At 35.4% G+C, this 19,251-nt stretch overlaps 1 protein-coding gene across 1 annotated transcript in view; it reads left to right on the plus strand.

The window, feature by feature from the left end:
• The window catches only part of kn (EBF transcription factor-like knot), a 185,976-nt gene that overhangs the window by 70,165 nt on the left and 96,560 nt on the right, over window positions 1–19,251 (plus strand). Inside the window, exon 6 of the mRNA XM_065354908.1 lies at window positions 14,873–14,941. Within this exon, the coding sequence (XP_065210980.1) occupies window positions 14,873–14,941 (69 nt within the window). The remainder of the gene's footprint in view (window positions 1–14,872; window positions 14,942–19,251) is intronic.

Here is a 19,251-nt window from a genome sequence, read left to right on the forward strand (position 1 = left end):
GCAGCAAAACTGAAAAAATTGAAGCTAATTGAAGCTTCATTTTTAATTTTTCCATCTTCAGTTTAAACATTTCGAAAAATTTCAGCTCAAGTTTTCAGTTTTTTGGTTTTAGTTCCAGTTAGATAATTTTTTGTTGGAGTCAGGCCTGCAAAACTTGAAAAATTGAAGCTTCGTGTTCTAATTTTTTCAGCCTCAGTTTGATTATTTTTTGAAAAAACCAGTGCAGCAAAATTTGAAAAATTAAAGCTCATTTTTAGGCCCAGTTTGATCATTTTTTGAAAAAATCAGGACAGCAAAACTGGAAAAATTGAAGCTTCATTTTTAATTTCTCCACCTTCAGTTTCAACATTTCAATAAATATCAGCTCAAGTTTTCGGTTTTTCAATTTTTCGGTTTCAATTCCAGTTAAATAACTTTTTGGTGGAATCAGGGCTGCAAATTTTGAAAAATTGAAGCTTCGTTTTTGTAGGATATTTCTCCATTCGACACAGGAAAAAATACCACACTACTAAAAACGTCAAATAAATACTGGAAAAATCTTTAGAAAGACATTTCTCAATTTAAATAAAAATTTATTTTTATTAATCGAACATTGAACTTTCAAGTTCAATGAACTTGAACAATAATAAACTTTACGTATAAGAACAAACGATGTTGTGTCGTCGAAAAATAACAGAATAATAACGAGCCGAAGCTCTGTACTGAAAAACTAAACTTTTAACCGAACGACAATCGCAAATAACCATCTATTTTTCAAAATACATTATGTTCTTATGGCTCCGCAGCCAATAAATAATCATTACATAAATAACGCGAATACCGAACGAATAAAACTAAATTTTGGTAGGAAAATGAGTTTTCATTTTTCCAACACCCCCCCACAAAATTTAGTCACTTTACTGTGAAAAATAACATAAACGTAAACACAACTAATAGTGACCCGCGAACTCTTATAAATTAAACAATTGTATAATTAAATGTAACAAATTGTTTCGAATTATCATTTGAATTACCAAACACGAAAACATACCTACATAACAATTGAAATTTCACAAAAAACATCCGACTAACATGCCATGGAATACAAGCATCGTTTTCGTGAGTGCAAGATTTTTATAAATTAACAAGTACATTAAAATTGAGATAATTCGCACCCAAAATTACTGATTTTACCCTAATTTTACTCGAAGCAATTCGATAAATGGCATCCACTGCTTGTTATCATGAAAAACAACAACAAAAACAACGATCCTAACATTTCAATATTTTCTTTCAAATTATTCAACACAATATCGAACAAAAACCAAAACTCAGAAAAATTACAGATTGAAAAATTAAAAAAGTAAAGCTCATTTTTCAAAACCCTACCTATGCCAGATCACATCGTTTACCTGAATTATCTAAATATTCATGTACTGTTACTCACAATCACAAAAATTTATACGTTCTAATATATTTACATCTTTTATACCCAGAAAAAGTTAAAGAACAATTTCAAAAACGACATCGATAAAAATTCCTGCAAACTTTTGCTTGAATTTCCACACAAACATTTGTATCAATCACTACAATCACATTTGCCCAAAATCTACAATAGGTACAATCACTTTTCACTCATAAATACCAAAACAAACTCGCCTCGTATAAAAAAAAATCACTTGTTACCTAATACCTACTATAGTCATACACAATAAATCCACATAATAAAAAAATGATTTTCAACTCGTAAAACTATACCTAGGTAGTTCCAAAAACATGAACTAACCCTTTCGCTTTCGTCACCATATTTTTTCAAAAACATTTCTGAAAGCTGCATCGACATGAGACAACAACTCCCCCCCATCGATGAAGCTTTCCTCTATACCAACAACTTTCTTCTCAGGTAGGTATGGTACACTGCCTTTTATAGAATTACTCATTACCTCAACTTTACTCATCATATCAACTGAATTCAAAGAATCAGTAATTACTACTACCGTACTACCATAGTCATTTGTAGTATTTGAAACAAAATCGCAATCCAAGATTTGTGATCCCTACAAATCAGAAACCATACTTTTTGAATCAGAAAAATCCAAAATCACAAAACTATTGTATAGAAACTCACTATCACCTACACTACTACTCTTACCATATGACTGACCATTGCTGCTCAGTTGACTACCTACGTTACTCGAATTTCACGTTGATAATATTACACTATTAATGTCATCTGATTTTTTTAAAAAAACAAAGGTTTACTCCTTTCACCTACACTACATATCCTTTCGTCGTCGTCTGATTTTTTTTATAAACAAAGGTTTACTCCTTTTTACCGGATTTTACACTTCACACAATTTTTTTAAAAAAAGGTTATTTTTCCTTTTACCGGATTTTACACTTCACACAATTTTTTTAAAAAAAGGTTATTTTTCCTTTTACCGGATTTTACACTTCACACAATTTTTTTTTTAAAAAAAGGTTATTTTTCCTTTTACCGGATTTTATAATTCACAACTGGAATACTCACTACTGTTACAAAGACTGTTATTGTTATTTCATTCGTTAAATAATTGCGTTATTCGATTTGGCCAAATCGTTGTTGTTACTTGTTTGTTAAATACTTCGTTACCTACATCTTCCAACAGCATCACTGCTGGAAAACTTTCGTCGCTTTTGGCACTAAATGTTTACCAACAACAGTTGAACCAAATATTACAATATTAAAACTTTCGTTTTCAAAAACATTTCCAACCTTTTTCACATGAATACAAAACATTGCTCACCTCTTCCGAAATCAGAGACAAATCGTTAATACTTATGTATCACTACAAATCACGTTTTCAATTTTAAAATCTTCCCTAAACGCATCATCGCCAAAACTACCCATCACACTACAATCGCTTGAACTATCACCGCTGAAACCATCACTACTTCACTTCAGAAATCCAGGTACAATTACCTTATGATTTGACGTATCAAAAACAGCAACAAACTTGATAAAAAATGCCACCCTCGTTCAAATTCGATTTCGTCGATAAAACTAACGTACCATTAAAATTACCACAACGAATACCATTTGAAAAATTAAGATCTGCACAGACATTTGCATTCTTGTTACCATAAATTTGGTCGAAGTTTGGTCTCCTCTGATTGAAACGAAAATCATCTCTACGCACCATACTTTCATCACCGTAGAAGAGGCAAAATCTACCAAAGTGGTCTACGCCACCACTGCGCCTGTCACACCGAATTCGATTACGGTACACCATTTCGTTATCGTTACCTACTATTGTACATACACTAAACAATATCGTTGTTTTCCCTAAAATATTACCTATCATCATAACCAATAATTAGTCTTTAATGAAAAACTGTTGCCACATTTGATTAAAAAAAAAATTTTTGAGACACCTGCGATACTAAAGAAAAATCACGATTGAATTATACCTCAAGTCTTATTTCGCAAAAAACGTCACAAAAAGCGCATCGTTTGTACGTAATAAACATAGTCAATACCTTTGAATAATAGGCCTACTATCATCTTTGAATATTTACTACTACTCGAATTTTCATAGTCGTCTGTTATTATATATAACCAAAAATCTCACTATTTTAATCAACTGAAGAAACAGGAGTCAGGGGAGAATTTTGCTGTCGCTCGTACCACCGTTTAAACTAATGTTACCACACTTGATTCGTCTCTAATTCTGAATTTATCCCACCAGAAGTCATCTACACGTCACCTCAATCGCTTTCACTTTCGATAATATCTAAACCAGACACAACATTTGACTCGACAATAGTTGCCTCTGCGATGGAATCCCGAACAACACGATCAACGTCATTTTCATCCACAGGTACGTCTTTTATCGGTTTAGAAAAAGTAGATTCGACAAGGGGTTTAATAAAATCCAGCGCGTCACCGCACGTCTCCAAACTTTCAATCAACCTAAATCTCACAACTAACCGACCTATTTGCCCCATGAAAATGTCCATTCCCAAGAACCAAAGAACTGAAGTCCCTTTCCCCCTCTGATTAGACTACCAGAACCCCACGGACGACCCATACCATCAAAACAGACACTAATACCCCCATCATATGCATATCCCTAAAAACCATCAAAAAAAGAAGTCCACTGAGCCCATGTACTGCGAAATCTCTTTTCAGATCACTAATTAAAACATCAACAGAAAAACATTTAACTCAACTTCTGCTGTATTTTCTGCAAATATCTTCAACACTCGACCATATTTTGTAAACTCGTTCAATTTCCAAAGAATAATTGTCCTGAATCCTGACAAACAATCAAAAGCAACTTCCCAGTTTTCCAAAAAATATACAAAAAGCAAACTGAACACATAATGCTTTTAAAAGAATCATCACCGCAAAAATATCCAGAAAAAGAGAACGAACCCTACACAATTTTGCATCATCACAATCTAAACCCACAGACAAATCTTACCACTCAAATTGATACGTTTTGCGTATCTATCATCACCATAGAAATTGCAAATGACACCACCTACCGATGTGACCTATGCCATTGTTGCATCGGTAACATCAAATAGGATCCGAAAAAGAACCGCGCGAATTAGGTACTTACTACAATTTTTTTTTTTAAAATTCCCACCCATTTCAAATAGGTACACTTATTTTACATCGTTTAAAATTGTTGTCGTCGTCATCGTTTAAAAAAAAAATAATTACCATAATCTCGTTGTAAAAAAATAATACTAATACTTTGTCGTCGTCGTCTATACGTAAGTATAAATACTACCAGATCGTTTACTCTGGTTCAAAATTTACTCTGATTGTTTACTTGGAATTGTCGATCGTATTCTACATTTTTACTACCTACACCGTCGTTGTGAATCAGCTTTTTTGTCGTTGCCCAAAAATTTGTCGTTGTAAACCGAAAGTTTTCGTTTATATACCACATGCAAAATTCGTCATTGATTTCCGATACCGTAGCGTTGAACGTTACAACCGTCGCATTAGTCGTCGTACCAAAACCAAAAAACGCCGCTGCATATCGTCCATTTTGGAACCAAAATTATCATTCAAATCGCCAAATACATTCGTTACTGTATTGCTTTTAGCCGCAATACAACCCGGAAAAACATCTCTGATTCAAATTACGTTACAGGACACATATGTATACCATCGTCATTGTCGATCACTTCGTCGTTGTTTCATTAGCGCATTCGTCGCCGTTGTCGTCGACTCAAACCGATAAGAAAGCATTGTACTCGTACTCATTTACGCAGACCAAAAGAACAACCAGAGGACATGGACCAAAAACCAACGCTCGGATACCATGTAGGATATTTCTCCATTCGACACAGGAAAAAATACCACACTACTAAAAACGTCAAATAAATACTGGAAAAATCTTTAGAAAGACATTTCTCAATTTAAATAAAAATTTATTTTTATTAATCGAACATTGAACTTTCAAGTTCAATGAACTTGAACAATAATAAACTTTACGTAAGGTGCACCGGGGCAAGTCAGAATGATTTTTTGCAATTTCAACTTTGACCAGCTGTTACTCTCCTTCTAATGAACCAATATGGATCAAATTTATTATGTAGGTTCCCATAAGGGTTCTTAACCTATGGTAAAAATTTGAGTGTAATTGACACAGTAGCTTTCGCTCAGTGGGATAAAATATAAACTGTCCTGACTTACCCCAATTGGGGGAAGTCAGAACAGGCTAAACTTTGCAGAGGCGTAGATCACAAACCGAGCGTCCTAGAAAAATTGCATAGAATCAAAATTGTAGAGAATTTAATTCTCTTTGAGATCACTCTCATCAGATTTTCACTAGGACGCACGGTTCGTCCGCTATATGCGAAAAACTAAGAAATAGAAAGTCTGTATTTTAGACCAAATTCAAAATAAGTTCAAAACAACAACAAAATACAATTGAACTAAAGACATCTAAAATGAAACTGAATTGTGAAAATTTTCATGCCGTGATGAAGTAGGAGTAGTACCCTCAAGTCACCTTTAGTGGCACTTCGCCAGATATAAACCTCTAGGTGCTAGAGCAAGTTTTCTAACTTACCCCGAATTCCAACTTCCCCCGGTGCACCTTATAAGAACAAACGATGTTGTGTCGTCGAAAAATAACAGAATAATAACGAGCCGAAGCTCTGTACTGAAAAACTAAACTTTTAACCGAACGACAATCGCAAATAACCATCTATTTTTCAAAATACATTATGTTCTTATGGCTCCGCAGCCAATAAATAATCATTACATAAATAACGCGAATACCGAACGAATAAAACTAAATTTTGGTAGGAAAATGAGTTTTCATTTTTCCAACAGTTTTCTTATTTTTTCAGCATCAGTTTGATAATTTTTTGAAAAAATCAGGGCAGCAAAAAAAACTGAAAAAATTGAAGCATAATGTTCGATATATCAACAAACGTCGATAAATCTGACTCAATATTGAAATGCATCAACCAATTCGACTGACTAAAAACATAACGACTTTAATAAAATAAATGAAAATATTTATTTTAACAGGTCGTTGACCTAAATCAACAGACCAAACAAATACGCAAAAAGAGCAAACGCTCGATGACTTTCTTATACGATGAACAAATCAATATTAACGCGAACGAACTTATTAACTAACGAAAACAACGAAAAAAACAACGATAATTTAACAGCCAACAGTTTACGCGATTTTACGAAAAGAACAAAAATTCATTAAAAACATAACCAGCGATATTTAGAATTCGCGAAACGATTTTTATTTTTATTTAAAAATAAAAACTAAAAATTACCGAGCATAAACGTTACGGTTACGTTACCAATTTTGCCAACACCCCACCATAAAAATATTTTAACTAACACGCGTACCACTAAATAAAACGAAAAACTTGTTGCTTCTTATCAATACCGGTGTTAGTAAACACTACGATTAAAAAATAAAAAAAATATTTTTACAGCAAAATTTAGCTTAAGTAATACTAAAATCGACTCGAACACTAAAGTTTAAACGCGATACAATATTTTACACAAACGTTCGAAGACCGTACGGGTAGTGGCTTTCGTTAGCAAATCGGCCAGTTGATCTATCGATGAAATCTTTTGAAGATAGATCACATTTTTCAAAATCAAGTCGCGAATATGGTGATAACTGACATCGATATGTCTGGTACGTTTTGATTCGACCGTATTCGCAACGGCAATCGCTGCATTCGAATCGCAATACACCGGTACGGTGTCAATACGAACTTCTAATTCGACAAACAGATTTCGCCAAGACAAGACTTCCTTTCCAGCTGTACTTAACGCGACATATTCAGCCTCACACGACGAAAGACTTACACAATTTTGTTTCTTGACTACCCAGTCAATTACGTTACCGTAATGTAACACAAAAATTCCAGACGTTGACTTCCTATCTAAACAATCACCAGCGAAGTCCGAATCTACGTACACTCTTACAGAGTGTTTATCGACTACTTCAGGTATTACGTAGGTAAGTTTCACGTCTAACGTACTACGTAAATACCTTAAGATACGCTTGCTGTATTCGAATAGCTCCTTATTTGCCAAGTGCTGGTATCTGCTTAGGAAGTTTACAGCAAACGCAATATCAGGACGTGTTCCTCTTGCAATGTAACTTAAACTTCCTAAGAGACCACGCACTTTGGTTTCGAAACGTTTATCGAGCTTGAGATTTGTAATCTTCAAGTTCGGTTCCATAGGAGTCGAAATACTATTCGAATTAGACAGCCCGTAATCATTAATTAACTGCTCGATATATGAATTTTGATGAATTTCTAAACGATCTTTACTACGATTAATTTCCATTCCAATGAATTTCTTGCATTGTTCCAGGTCTCTTATTCCAAAACGTTCATTCAGTCGCTTAACTAACCACTCGATAAGACGATCATCACACCCAGTGATAAGAAAATCGTCGACATAGACTACGAACACACACCGAAGAGGATTTTCCGAATCATAGTAGACACATGGATCTACTTTGCTTCTGGAAAAACCCAACGAAAGTAAGTACGAATTTAGCTTAGCGTTCCAGGACTTCGGACTTGTTTTTAGACCATATAACGATCTCTTCAAAACGTATACTACTCCTTTTTCTTCGTTAGTCCCTTTCGGTGGATTAAACATCACATTTCGATTAATGTCACCGTTCAAGAACGCTGTGCTAACATCTAATTGGCGTAATTGCCAACGATTTACTACCGCTAAATTTAACATTGATCGTATTATCGGTTGGTTTGGGGTTGGCGCGTATATTTCGTCTAACTCGTAAAAATGACTATCTTTAAAACCTCGTAAAACCAATCGCGCTTTATACTTCACCCCACCATTCGAGTTGATTTTCTTTTTCAATACCCATTTGCTATCTACCTTCGAATAATTTTCACCTTTTACGCTACTTTCAGAGACCGGATACCAAACGTCTTTTACTTTCATCGCCTGTAATTCTTCGTCGATAGCTACCTTCCAGTACTTCGCTTCTGGACCGTTCAGAGCTTCTTCGTACGATAAATCATCGACGCTAGCCAATGCAAAATCAGCAAAATCGTCGGATCGATCGTCGGTAGCTGAAGTATCAATCATACTACGATCAACGTGAATTTCACCGCTACGTTCGGCTTCGCTCAACTCATCTGGGTTTACCCAAGACGAGCACCCAGGAGTTGGCTCCACTGAACTACGTATTTCACCTTGAACCGTAGGTATGATCTCTACGTCACTAACACTAACTGTAACCGATGTTTTAAGTAAATGGTCGTTGATGATATCGTGTATCTTACGCGTTTCATCGACTTCTACGCAACTCGAATTTGTAAACTTATTTCGTAAAACATCGTACAATACATAACCTGTCTCTGTAAAACCTAGCAACACCATATCTATCGACTTCTCATCGGTTTTCTTTCTCTTTTCAGGCGGTACAAGAACTCGTGCTACGCTTCCAAACAATCTCACTCTCGATAAATCCGGCTTTCGGCGATTCCACAGCTCGTACGGTGACAGATCGTTCAAGGCAGAATGCGGTAAACGATTGTACACGTAGTTCGCCGTGTATGCAGCGTAAAGCCAGAATTTATTCGTTAATCCGCCTTCAAATAACAAAGCTCGCATTTTTTCTTGGATGGTTCGGAAAAAACGCTCGACGGTACCGTTATGCTGCTTCTCGTACGGCTCACTGTTCTGCATAGATATACCTTTCTCGTCGACGAACTCTTTAAAGGTACCTCCGATAAATTCACTCGCATTATCGCACCGAATACGCTTCACTTTCGTATTCCATAACGTTTCACTAATACTAACATATTTTTTTAGGTAGGTACCTACTTCGTTTTTACTTCTCATTCCGAACGTTACTCCCCATCTCGTACAGTCATCTACGAAGCCAATCAAATATCGCTCGCCTTCTAGTCCTTCTGTAATAGGACCCATTACGTCAATATGGACAAGATCGAGCGGATTCGGATACCTATACCTACTCGAATCGTAGGTATGTTTTTTTTGTTTTGCTTTACAGCAAATTTGACACTGATTAAAAGGTGGACAATCACATCCACGTAACTCAGGAATCTTATCTAGTACCGTCTTGCTCGTGTGAGCCAACCTACGATGCCAGATGTCACCTTCACCTTTTAACCTTTTAATCTGTTTTGTATTTTGCAGATTTACATCACTGTCACTAATCGTACCGGTATTTCCTATACCTACACTTGAAACGTTCGAAACTACAACTCCAGAATCATTACCTATCGTCGTCGAAGTATTACCTACATTTGTCGAGTCACTATTATCGTTTGTAATCAACGCAGATGAATAATTGGAACAAGAGTACAACATAGGAGGTATATTAATCATAAACTGAATCGTATACAATCCATTATCGTTAAGTACTAACCTAGAAACTAAATTTCCCGCAGGATCGACCAAACGAGGATCTTCATCGAAGAAGAAACGATAACCATTCGCTACGATTTTCGACACGGACAGAAGACTAAAAGAGAGGCTAGGTACGTAGAATACCTCGTTCAACCAATAGACGTTTCCATCATCGGCGAGAACTCTCAATTTACCTACTCCCTCTTTCATCAGAGAGACCTCACAATGAGCGGATTGCAAACTCTCGTTTACTTTCCTCTCATCGATCAGGACTCCGGGATGTTTAAGAAAATGCGAAGTCGCACCACTGTCGACGACAAACGTGATGAAATCGACGCCGTCGTCGTCGTTTGTCTCGACATACGCGTTTTCTTCACCGAGGTTTAAAGCAGTCGATTCTCCCAAAAAATAATTCGACCCTATATTCACGTTACGCGACGTACCGAAATTAGAAATCGCAACACTGTCACCGAAATTACTACGACCGAACCTATCTTTCACGAATTCATCTACGATATTACCACTACGACTGTCTTCTAACGAGAAATTTTTCTTTTTTTCAGAATTCGACGGAAAAAGACCTAACGCGATCGACGGACGAGGACCTGACGAACCGGACGAACCAGACGGACCAGACGTACCCGACGTACCACTCGACGAACCGTTACCACCGTTATTACGCGACGAATCACCGTTTTGAGGGCAATTCCGGCCGATATGCCCTGTCTGATTGCAACGATAGCAAACGATACTTCCCCGAGGGTTGGTATCGTTTCTATAATTCCCTCCGGCGGATCGACAAGACTTGGCCATGTGACCACGTTTGTGACACTTATAACAGGTACGATCTTTGGCTTGAACGAAGCCATTACTACCACTACGATCACCGTTACCGTTCGACGAATTACCGGACGAGTTCGAATTACTATTACGCGACTTATTACGATTACGATTACGATTATTATTATTATTACCGGATTGATCGGACGCGGCCATCGCTGAACCGGTACTTGTCGAACTCTTCGAAGTCGAGGAGTTCTTCGAGGCATCTTCCAAACTCAAAAGCAAAGACGAAATCACTTTTGGATTCGGATCTCCAGCTGTGACGTGAACGAGTCCTCGAGCAGTCATACGCACTGACTCGTACTTCGGCGAATTGCCTAACGCGTTGATCAGATACGTATAGATTTCCGATGGAGTCATTTTCACGTCCAAACTCTCCATATCGTTAACGAGCGTATTAAATGCCTCTAGGAACTCCTTCGGACCTTTGTACATATCGATGACAATCTTCGAAATACGAGTTCGACAATCGATTATCGCTGCTTGGTTTTCCGCTTGGTACAAGGAGTTGAGCTCCGTCCAAAAGACGTACGGATCCTCTGTCTCCTTAACCAATCGGAAAACGTTCTCAGCTACGTGCCTAATTAATATTTCTAAAGCTTTCGCTTTTTTACGCGGCGATAACGAATTTACTTCAAGAATCGCGGTCTGAAGTCCTTTGGCTGCCAAAATAACCTTTATTTTTCTCTTCCAGGAAACGAAGCCCGTACCGCGAAAGACCATTGACTCCATTACGCGATTATCACCGGCACCGAACATATTTTCACTCGACGAACTACTCGAATCGGATTCTACAACTGCGTCGTCGGACTCGTCGTCGCTACTTTCACTACCTTCGGACTCGTCGTCGGATGGACCAGGAGGTGGAGGAGGTGGAGGACCGGATGACGGATTAGACGGAGGAGGAACGGGATCAACTGGGATCGACGGATCGTTGGAGATATCACCGGAACCCGCGGAACTCGTACCAGCTTCGGTATCACCTGCTGACTCAGATACGTCTACGTTTACTTTACTCTTACTTTTCGACTTCGGAATACTTTGTTCTGGTTTTTCCTTTTCAGAAAAACCACGAAACTCAGCGCTCGATTTACGCTTGTCTACACTACTATCGTCGTCGTCTACGTTGACCGATTTTCCTGATCGCAAGTATGACAGGACTGTCGACATTTATCGTCGAACACTACACGTACCAATACGCTGAAGCTACACAAGCCAGAAAAATTTCCACACAGGACGTCGAATTGCGAAAACAGAGCTTTCACGAACTACGCTCTACGCTACCATGTTCGATATATCAACAAACGTCGATAAATCTGACTCAATATTGAAATGCATCAACCAATTCGACTGACTAAAAACATAACGACTTTAATAAAATAAATGAAAATATTTATTTTAACAGGTCGTTGACCTAAATCAACAGACCAAACAAATACGCAAAAAGAGCAAACGCTCGATGACTTTCTTATACGATGAACAAATCAATATTAACGCGAACGAACTTATTAACTAACGAAAACAACGAAAAAAACAACGATAATTTAACAGCCAACAGTTTACGCGATTTTACGAAAAGAACAAAAATTCATTAAAAACATAACCAGCGATATTTAGAATTCGCGAAACGATTTTTATTTTTATTTAAAAATAAAAACTAAAAATTACCGAGCATAAACGTTACGGTTACGTTACCAATTTTGCCAACACATAATTTTTCAGCTTTTTAGCTTCAGCTTTAACATAAAAAAAAATTAGCTCAAGTGTTCAGTTTTTCAACTTTTCGGTTTTAGTTTCAGTTAAATAATTTTTTGTTGAAATCAAGGCTGCAAAAATAAAAAAACTTGAGCCTTATTTTACATTTTTTTATTTTCAGTTTTAGTTTTTAGGAAAAATCAGGACTGTAGGACAGAAAAAAATTTGAATCTTCGGTTTTAAATTTTTCCAATCATTAGTTTGAGTTTCAATAATATATACCTAGTTAAATTATTAGTAAAGATTAGAGCTGCAAAGGTGAAATTAATAAAGCAAGCTTCAGCTTTCATTTTTGAACCTTCGGTATTCAGTTTTTCTGTTTTATTCGGTTTCAGTTTCATTTTGATAATTTTTTGTTAAAATAAGAGCTTCAAAAATGAAAAAGTTGAAGCCTCATTTTTCATTTTCTAACTTTCAGTTCTAACATTTTTTTTTTTTGAAAAATCGTGGCTGTAAAACTGAAAAATATTGGGTTTTATTTCTTGATCTTCAATTTTTCAGTTTCAGTCCAATTTTTGGGAGGGAGAGGGGAGGGGAGGGGAGTGGAAGGGAGGGGAGGGGGATTAGGGATGCGAAACTGACAAAATTAAATTGTCAATATTTTCATTTCTCAATATCATTTTTTAATTTAGAAAATGAGGGCAAAAAAATTGAAAAAATTTTAATGTTTCTGTTTTCATTTTTCTATCTTCAGTTTTCACTTCACCTGTTTTTCAGTTTCAGCACAATTTTTTGGGAGAGAGAGAGAGGGAAGAGAGAGGAGGGGGATAGAGATGAAAAACTGACAAAATTAAAGTGTCAATATTTTAATTTCTTAATATCATTTCTTTTTTTTTGAGAAATGAGGGCAAAAAAATTGAAAAAATGAATGTTTCTGTTTTCATTTTTCTATCTTCAGTTTTTACTTCGCCTGTTTTTCAGTTTCAGTCCAATTTTTTGGGAGAGAGAGGGAAGGGAGGGGAGGGGGATAGAGATGAAAAACTGACAAAATTAAAGTGTCAATATTTTCATTTTCTTAATATCATTTTTTTTTTCGAGAAATGAGGGCAAAAAAATTGAAAAAATGAATGTTTCTGTTTTCATTTTTCTATCTTCAGTTTTCACTTCGCCTGTTTTTCAGTTTCAGTCCAATTTTTTGGGAGAGAGAGGGGAGGGGAAGAGAGGGGATGGGAGGGGAGGGGGATTAGGAATGCAAAACTGACAAAATTAAAGTGTCAATATTTTCATTTCTCAAATCATTTTTTTTTTCAGAAAATGAGGGCAAAAAAATTGAAAAAAATAATGTTTCTGTTTTCATTTTTCTATCTTCAGTTTTCACTTCATCTGCTTTTCAGTTTCAGTACAATTATTTAGTATAAAATTCAGGGCTGCAAAAATGAAAAAATATACCCTCAATTTTCATCGTTTAGTTTTCAGTTTTCAATTTCGGTTTCAATTCATCGATTTTCATGAAAATTGAGGTCTCAGATTTCGTTTCTCAACCTGCAGTTTTCAATTTTTCTGTTTTTCAGTTCAAATTTAGATATATAATGTAATAAATTCTTTTCTGAAAATTTAGTTGGCAGGACCGGGACGTGAAAAAAATAAAAATTTAATTTTTTAATTTTCTATACAGTTTAAAGAGTCATCAAGAACACTATTTTGCAGATAATTTTAGTAAAAATACCCAAGTTTAAAAATCTGATCAAAACAAAACAAAAACACACAAAAAAACGAAAAAAATCATCTTTTCTGATTTTTTTTTTGTATTTTAGTTTCAATTTTAGCTTTTGTGATTCACCTCTCAGGGTCATCAGTTTTCAGTTTCAATTTTATACCCCTGGAAAAAATATAGGAATTAAAATTATCGTACGTCTTCAATCAGAAAAAAAAAGTACAAATCTCGAATAAAATTAAAATTTAGTTGGCAGATTTCTGACACCACACATGAATTTTTTGACCTAATAAGATGAAAATAATCATTAACGAGAAAGAAAATCATGCATATGAAACCATATGTTTAGATAAGCCTAGAAATTCAGATGAAAAACATGAACAAAAATATCGACTAAATAAGTAAATTAAAAAATTAAAAAACAAAAATTTCCAACAATAGATATAAGACGCACAAAAAAGCAGATTTAAACTCTTCGTGTTGTCAATTTCGAGCTAAAAAATGAAACTTTTTGAGAGCCTCGAGAAAATTTTTTTGAATATAGCAAATAAGTACCTACCATTTTTTTTAGATTTCATCCATTAAATGGTTTCCACATCGAGTAACATTTTGATTCTTGAACTGTTTTTTTTTTTTTTTTACCATGTCTATAAAAAATTAGTGACCATAATCGACTAACCCATGAATGTTTTTCTAAACGTGCCAATTAATATCTTGACTATTTTCATTTTCAGTCGCTGTTGTGATAAAAAAAGCTGCGGAAACAGAAACGAAACGCCATCAGATCCTGTGATTATTGACAGGTAAGCTTTTTGCATAATTTTCACTGATGATCAAACCCACATAATTGATCTTTATCGCTTAAATATTTATCTTTGTATTGTAAGCTAATTTTTACCAAAAAAAAAAACAGATCAATATGACTTTTTTGATTCAAAAAAAAAAATCAACTAAAGATGAACCAATAAAAAACAAACCAACTCATTCGCGACAAACGAATTCACATCCTAACAATAAAATCACCTCCATCAAAAATAGCCAGCATCTAGTAAACAAATTCGTATAGGTAAAAATATTCGACCCAACATTAAATCAAACCAGAAACCAAAAAAAAAAAGTGAAAAAAATCGTCAAAAATTCGACTCTTCGACTCTTCGCTCGCGATATTGAAACAAACCTCACGTGAGTTATTTTCGTTCCCCTGTCAATAACTTCCCCAGGGAAGCCATTTTGTCGTCTTTCTTCCTTCATCTTGGTATCTTCAGCGAACCCCTTACGTTACAGCCCGATTCCGTATACAAAAAGAGAGAAGAAAACAAGCAACGAAGGGATACCAAGGTAGAGTAGGGTATGGTTATGCATGTATATTTATACGTACGTATAGGTATTTTAAACCGGGGCTTCTCTCTCTCTCTCTACTCTCTAGCACAACAAGCACACTATAACGTAATCTGTGGGTGTGTGTATGTGTCTATGTGACACCTTATACATACATTCATATAGAGGTACCTTACCCTAGTGCACACAATATACACATAGATAGACTTAGAAGATGCGTGCGGACTGCGGGTGCATACAATGTGTATCGGTGCGTTACAACAAACGCATCCTACCACCTATTTGCCGTGTACAGTGTACATGGTGCAAAGAAGTGAAGAAATAACGATGGGGGAATTGGTTATAGGCGCGTCATGTGACTTGGGGTTCGTTTCGGGGGTGAAATCTGCTCCTGCAGCTCTCTCTGCTTGTTACGTACTACGTCGAAATAGACGCCAGTCACGCCGCCGGGGTGCGTGGTGCGGTGAATTCCCTTTTTCAAAAACTTCGCTTGCAACTTCGACCTTTAATATCCTTATACGTCGTATTGCGATAGAAGAGCTTGCAGTAGCTTTGGAGTGTCTTGCTTCGATGATGTTTTTGCTCGCATAAACCTTTGTGCTGCGGAAAAAATCTCGAATGAATCGAAAATGGACTCGATTTGTGGAACGTGGATATATTCTCTTGGCTCATGTAACACTATGTTTCTTCAATTGCAACATAATATGCACAACTTGAAAGTTATCTGGTAGTAAAAAACTGTTTAATGAAAGATTTGACTATGGTCATGGCCCATCCAGTTCAATTTTTTCAACCCTGAATCATGATTCACGATCAAAATTTAACAAATCCTTCAATTTTTTATCGAATTTTTTTTTATTTTGCCTAATCAGAGAGGGTTTGCTGTATAAAATCACGAAAAATATGATTCGAATCATGGATCACGAAACACTGCTCGAAAAAATAGAATCGAATGATTTTCGATTCGTGATTGCGAATCACCAATCATTGAATTTGAAAATTGATCCGAATCATTTTTGACTGACGTTTTATTAGTTGACAAAAAAAATACTATAAATTCATAAAAATCACTCAAAGTTATCAAACAATTAATTGAATTAAAAAAAAACAAAAGTCAAGAAAATGCCACAAATATTTTGGTGAAAACATAAAACGTTTACATTATTGAAAATTTACCAAAAATTATTCTAATATTCTCAAAATTTTGTCAAAAATGCAAAAAATACTATTTAAAAAACACTCACGTATGTATTTAGAGTGAAAAGATCGACTTTTCTTCAAATAAAAATTTTTTACGAACGAATTGATTAACTTTTTTTGAAACAGTTTGTACAAGTAATTGATCTGTTTACAATCGAATCGAATCATTTACGAACGATTGGCGATTAAATAAACTGATAGATTTCTTGGTGAATCATTCGCAAACGGGTCAATTAATTTACGATTGATTCGATTTTTGTGAAACTATTTTTTTTTCAAACCGATTGATTTCTAGGTGAATCATTCGCGAACAAGTTGATCAACAGTTACTGAATCATCCGAGGACGAATTGATTCGTGTAAAAGACTCGTTCGCGAACGAATCGATTCGCATAAGTGACTCGTTCTCGAACGAATCGATTCATTTACTCAATTTTTGATGAATCGTTCTCGAACGAATCGATTCGCATAAGTGACTCGTTCTCGAACGAATCGATTCATTTACTCAATTTTTGATGAATCGTTCGCGAACGAATTGATTCGCATAAGTGACTCGTTCGCGAACGAATCGATTCATTTACTCAATTTTTGATGAATCGTTCGCGAACGAATTGATTCGTATACGTGACTCATTTGCGAACGAATCGATTCATTCACTCAATTTTTGATGAATCATTCGTGAACGAATTGATTCGTATAAGTGACTCGTTCGCGAACAAATCGATTCATTTACTCAATTTTTGATGAATCGTTCGCGAACAAATCGATTCATTCACTCAATTTTTGATGAATCATTCGCGAACGAATTGATTCGTATAAGTGACTCGTTCGCGAATGAATCGATTCGCATAAGTGACTCGTTCGCGAAGGAATCGATTCGCATAAGTGACTCGTTCGCGAACAAATCGATTCATTTACTCAATTTTTGATGAATCGTTCGCGAACGAATTGATTCATTCACTCAATTTTTGATGACTCGTTCGCGAACAAATCGATTCATTCACACAATTTTTGATGAATCATTTGCGAACGAATCGATTCTTTCACTCAATTTTCGATGAATCATTCGCAAACGAATTGATTCGTATAAGTGACTCGTTCGCAAACGAATTGATTCGTATATGTGACTCGTTCGCGAACGAATCGATTCATTCACTCAATTTTTGATGAATCATTCGCGAACGAATTGATTCGTATAAGTGACTCATTTGCAAACAAATTGATTCATTCACTCAATTTTTGATGAATCATTCGTGAACGAATTGATTCGTATAAGTGACTCGTTCGCGAACAAATCGATTCATTTACTCCATTTTTGATGAATCGTTCGCGAACGAATCGATTCATTTACTCAATTTTTGATGAATCGTTCGCGAACGAATTGATTCGTATAAGTGACTCATTTGCGAACGAATGGATTCATTCACTCAATTTTTGATGAATCATTCGTGAACGAATTGATTCGTATAAGTGACTCATTTGCGAACAAATCGATTCCTTCACTCAATTGTTGATGAATCATTCGCGAACGAATTGATTCGTATAAGTGACTCGTTCGCGAATGAATCGATTCGCATAAGTGACTCGTTCGCGAAGGAATCGATTCGCATAAGTGACTCGTTCGCGAAGGAATCGATTCGCATAAGTGACTCGTTCGCGAACAAATCGATTCATTTACTCAATTTTTGATGAATCGTTCGCGAACGAATTGATTCATTCACTCAATTTTTGATGACTCGTTCGCGAACAAATCGATTCATTCACTCAATTATTGATGAATCATTTGCGAACGAATCGATTCTTTCACTCAATTTTCGATGAATCATTCGCAAACGAATTGATTCGTATATGTGACTCGTTCGCGAACGAATCGATTCATTCACCCAATTTTTGATGAATCATTCGCGAACGAATTGATTCGTATAAGTGACTCATTTGCGAACAAATTGATTCATTTACTCAATTTTCGATGAATCATTCACGAACGAATTAAATCATTTTTTAAATTGCACAAAATTGCACGAAAATTTATCAAAATTGTAGAACATATCATAAAATTAGTCAAGTTGACCTCTCGGTTACTGGCAATTGGGACTCAAGTCAAGTCATCAAAAATCAACATACTAATATAATTGAGCGAAGTTTTTTTTAACGCTTAATAATACAAAAAAATAATTGTTTAAAAATTACAAAAAAAAAAAAAAAGATAAAACATATCAAACTGGAGTGAAGTGTTGTGAAAAAATCAACCAAAGTACATATCATAACAATAAAACTAGCATAAAAATCACTCGAAAATGACAAAAAAATTGATGAAATTTCCATGAAAAGATGCAAAACTCTGCAAAAAATTATAAACATTTTGTTAAAGACTCGTTAGAATGTTACAAGATGATTAAAAAACAAACAAAACTTGACGAAATGTCTCGAAAATCATAAAAACAATTCAACTGACCCCCCCTCCCCCCCCCCCAGTTAAAGAAAACTATCATAAATTGATTTTTAAAAAAATCCACATAATTTGAGTTGATTTTGAAATATTTTTTAAAAATTCGTTAAAAGTCGGAAAAGTAATT

The sequence above is a fragment of the Planococcus citri genome, chromosome 1, assembly GCF_950023065.1.
Source record: "Planococcus citri chromosome 1, ihPlaCitr1.1, whole genome shotgun sequence".
NCBI classification, from domain to species: domain Eukaryota; kingdom Metazoa; phylum Arthropoda; class Insecta; order Hemiptera; family Pseudococcidae; genus Planococcus; species Planococcus citri.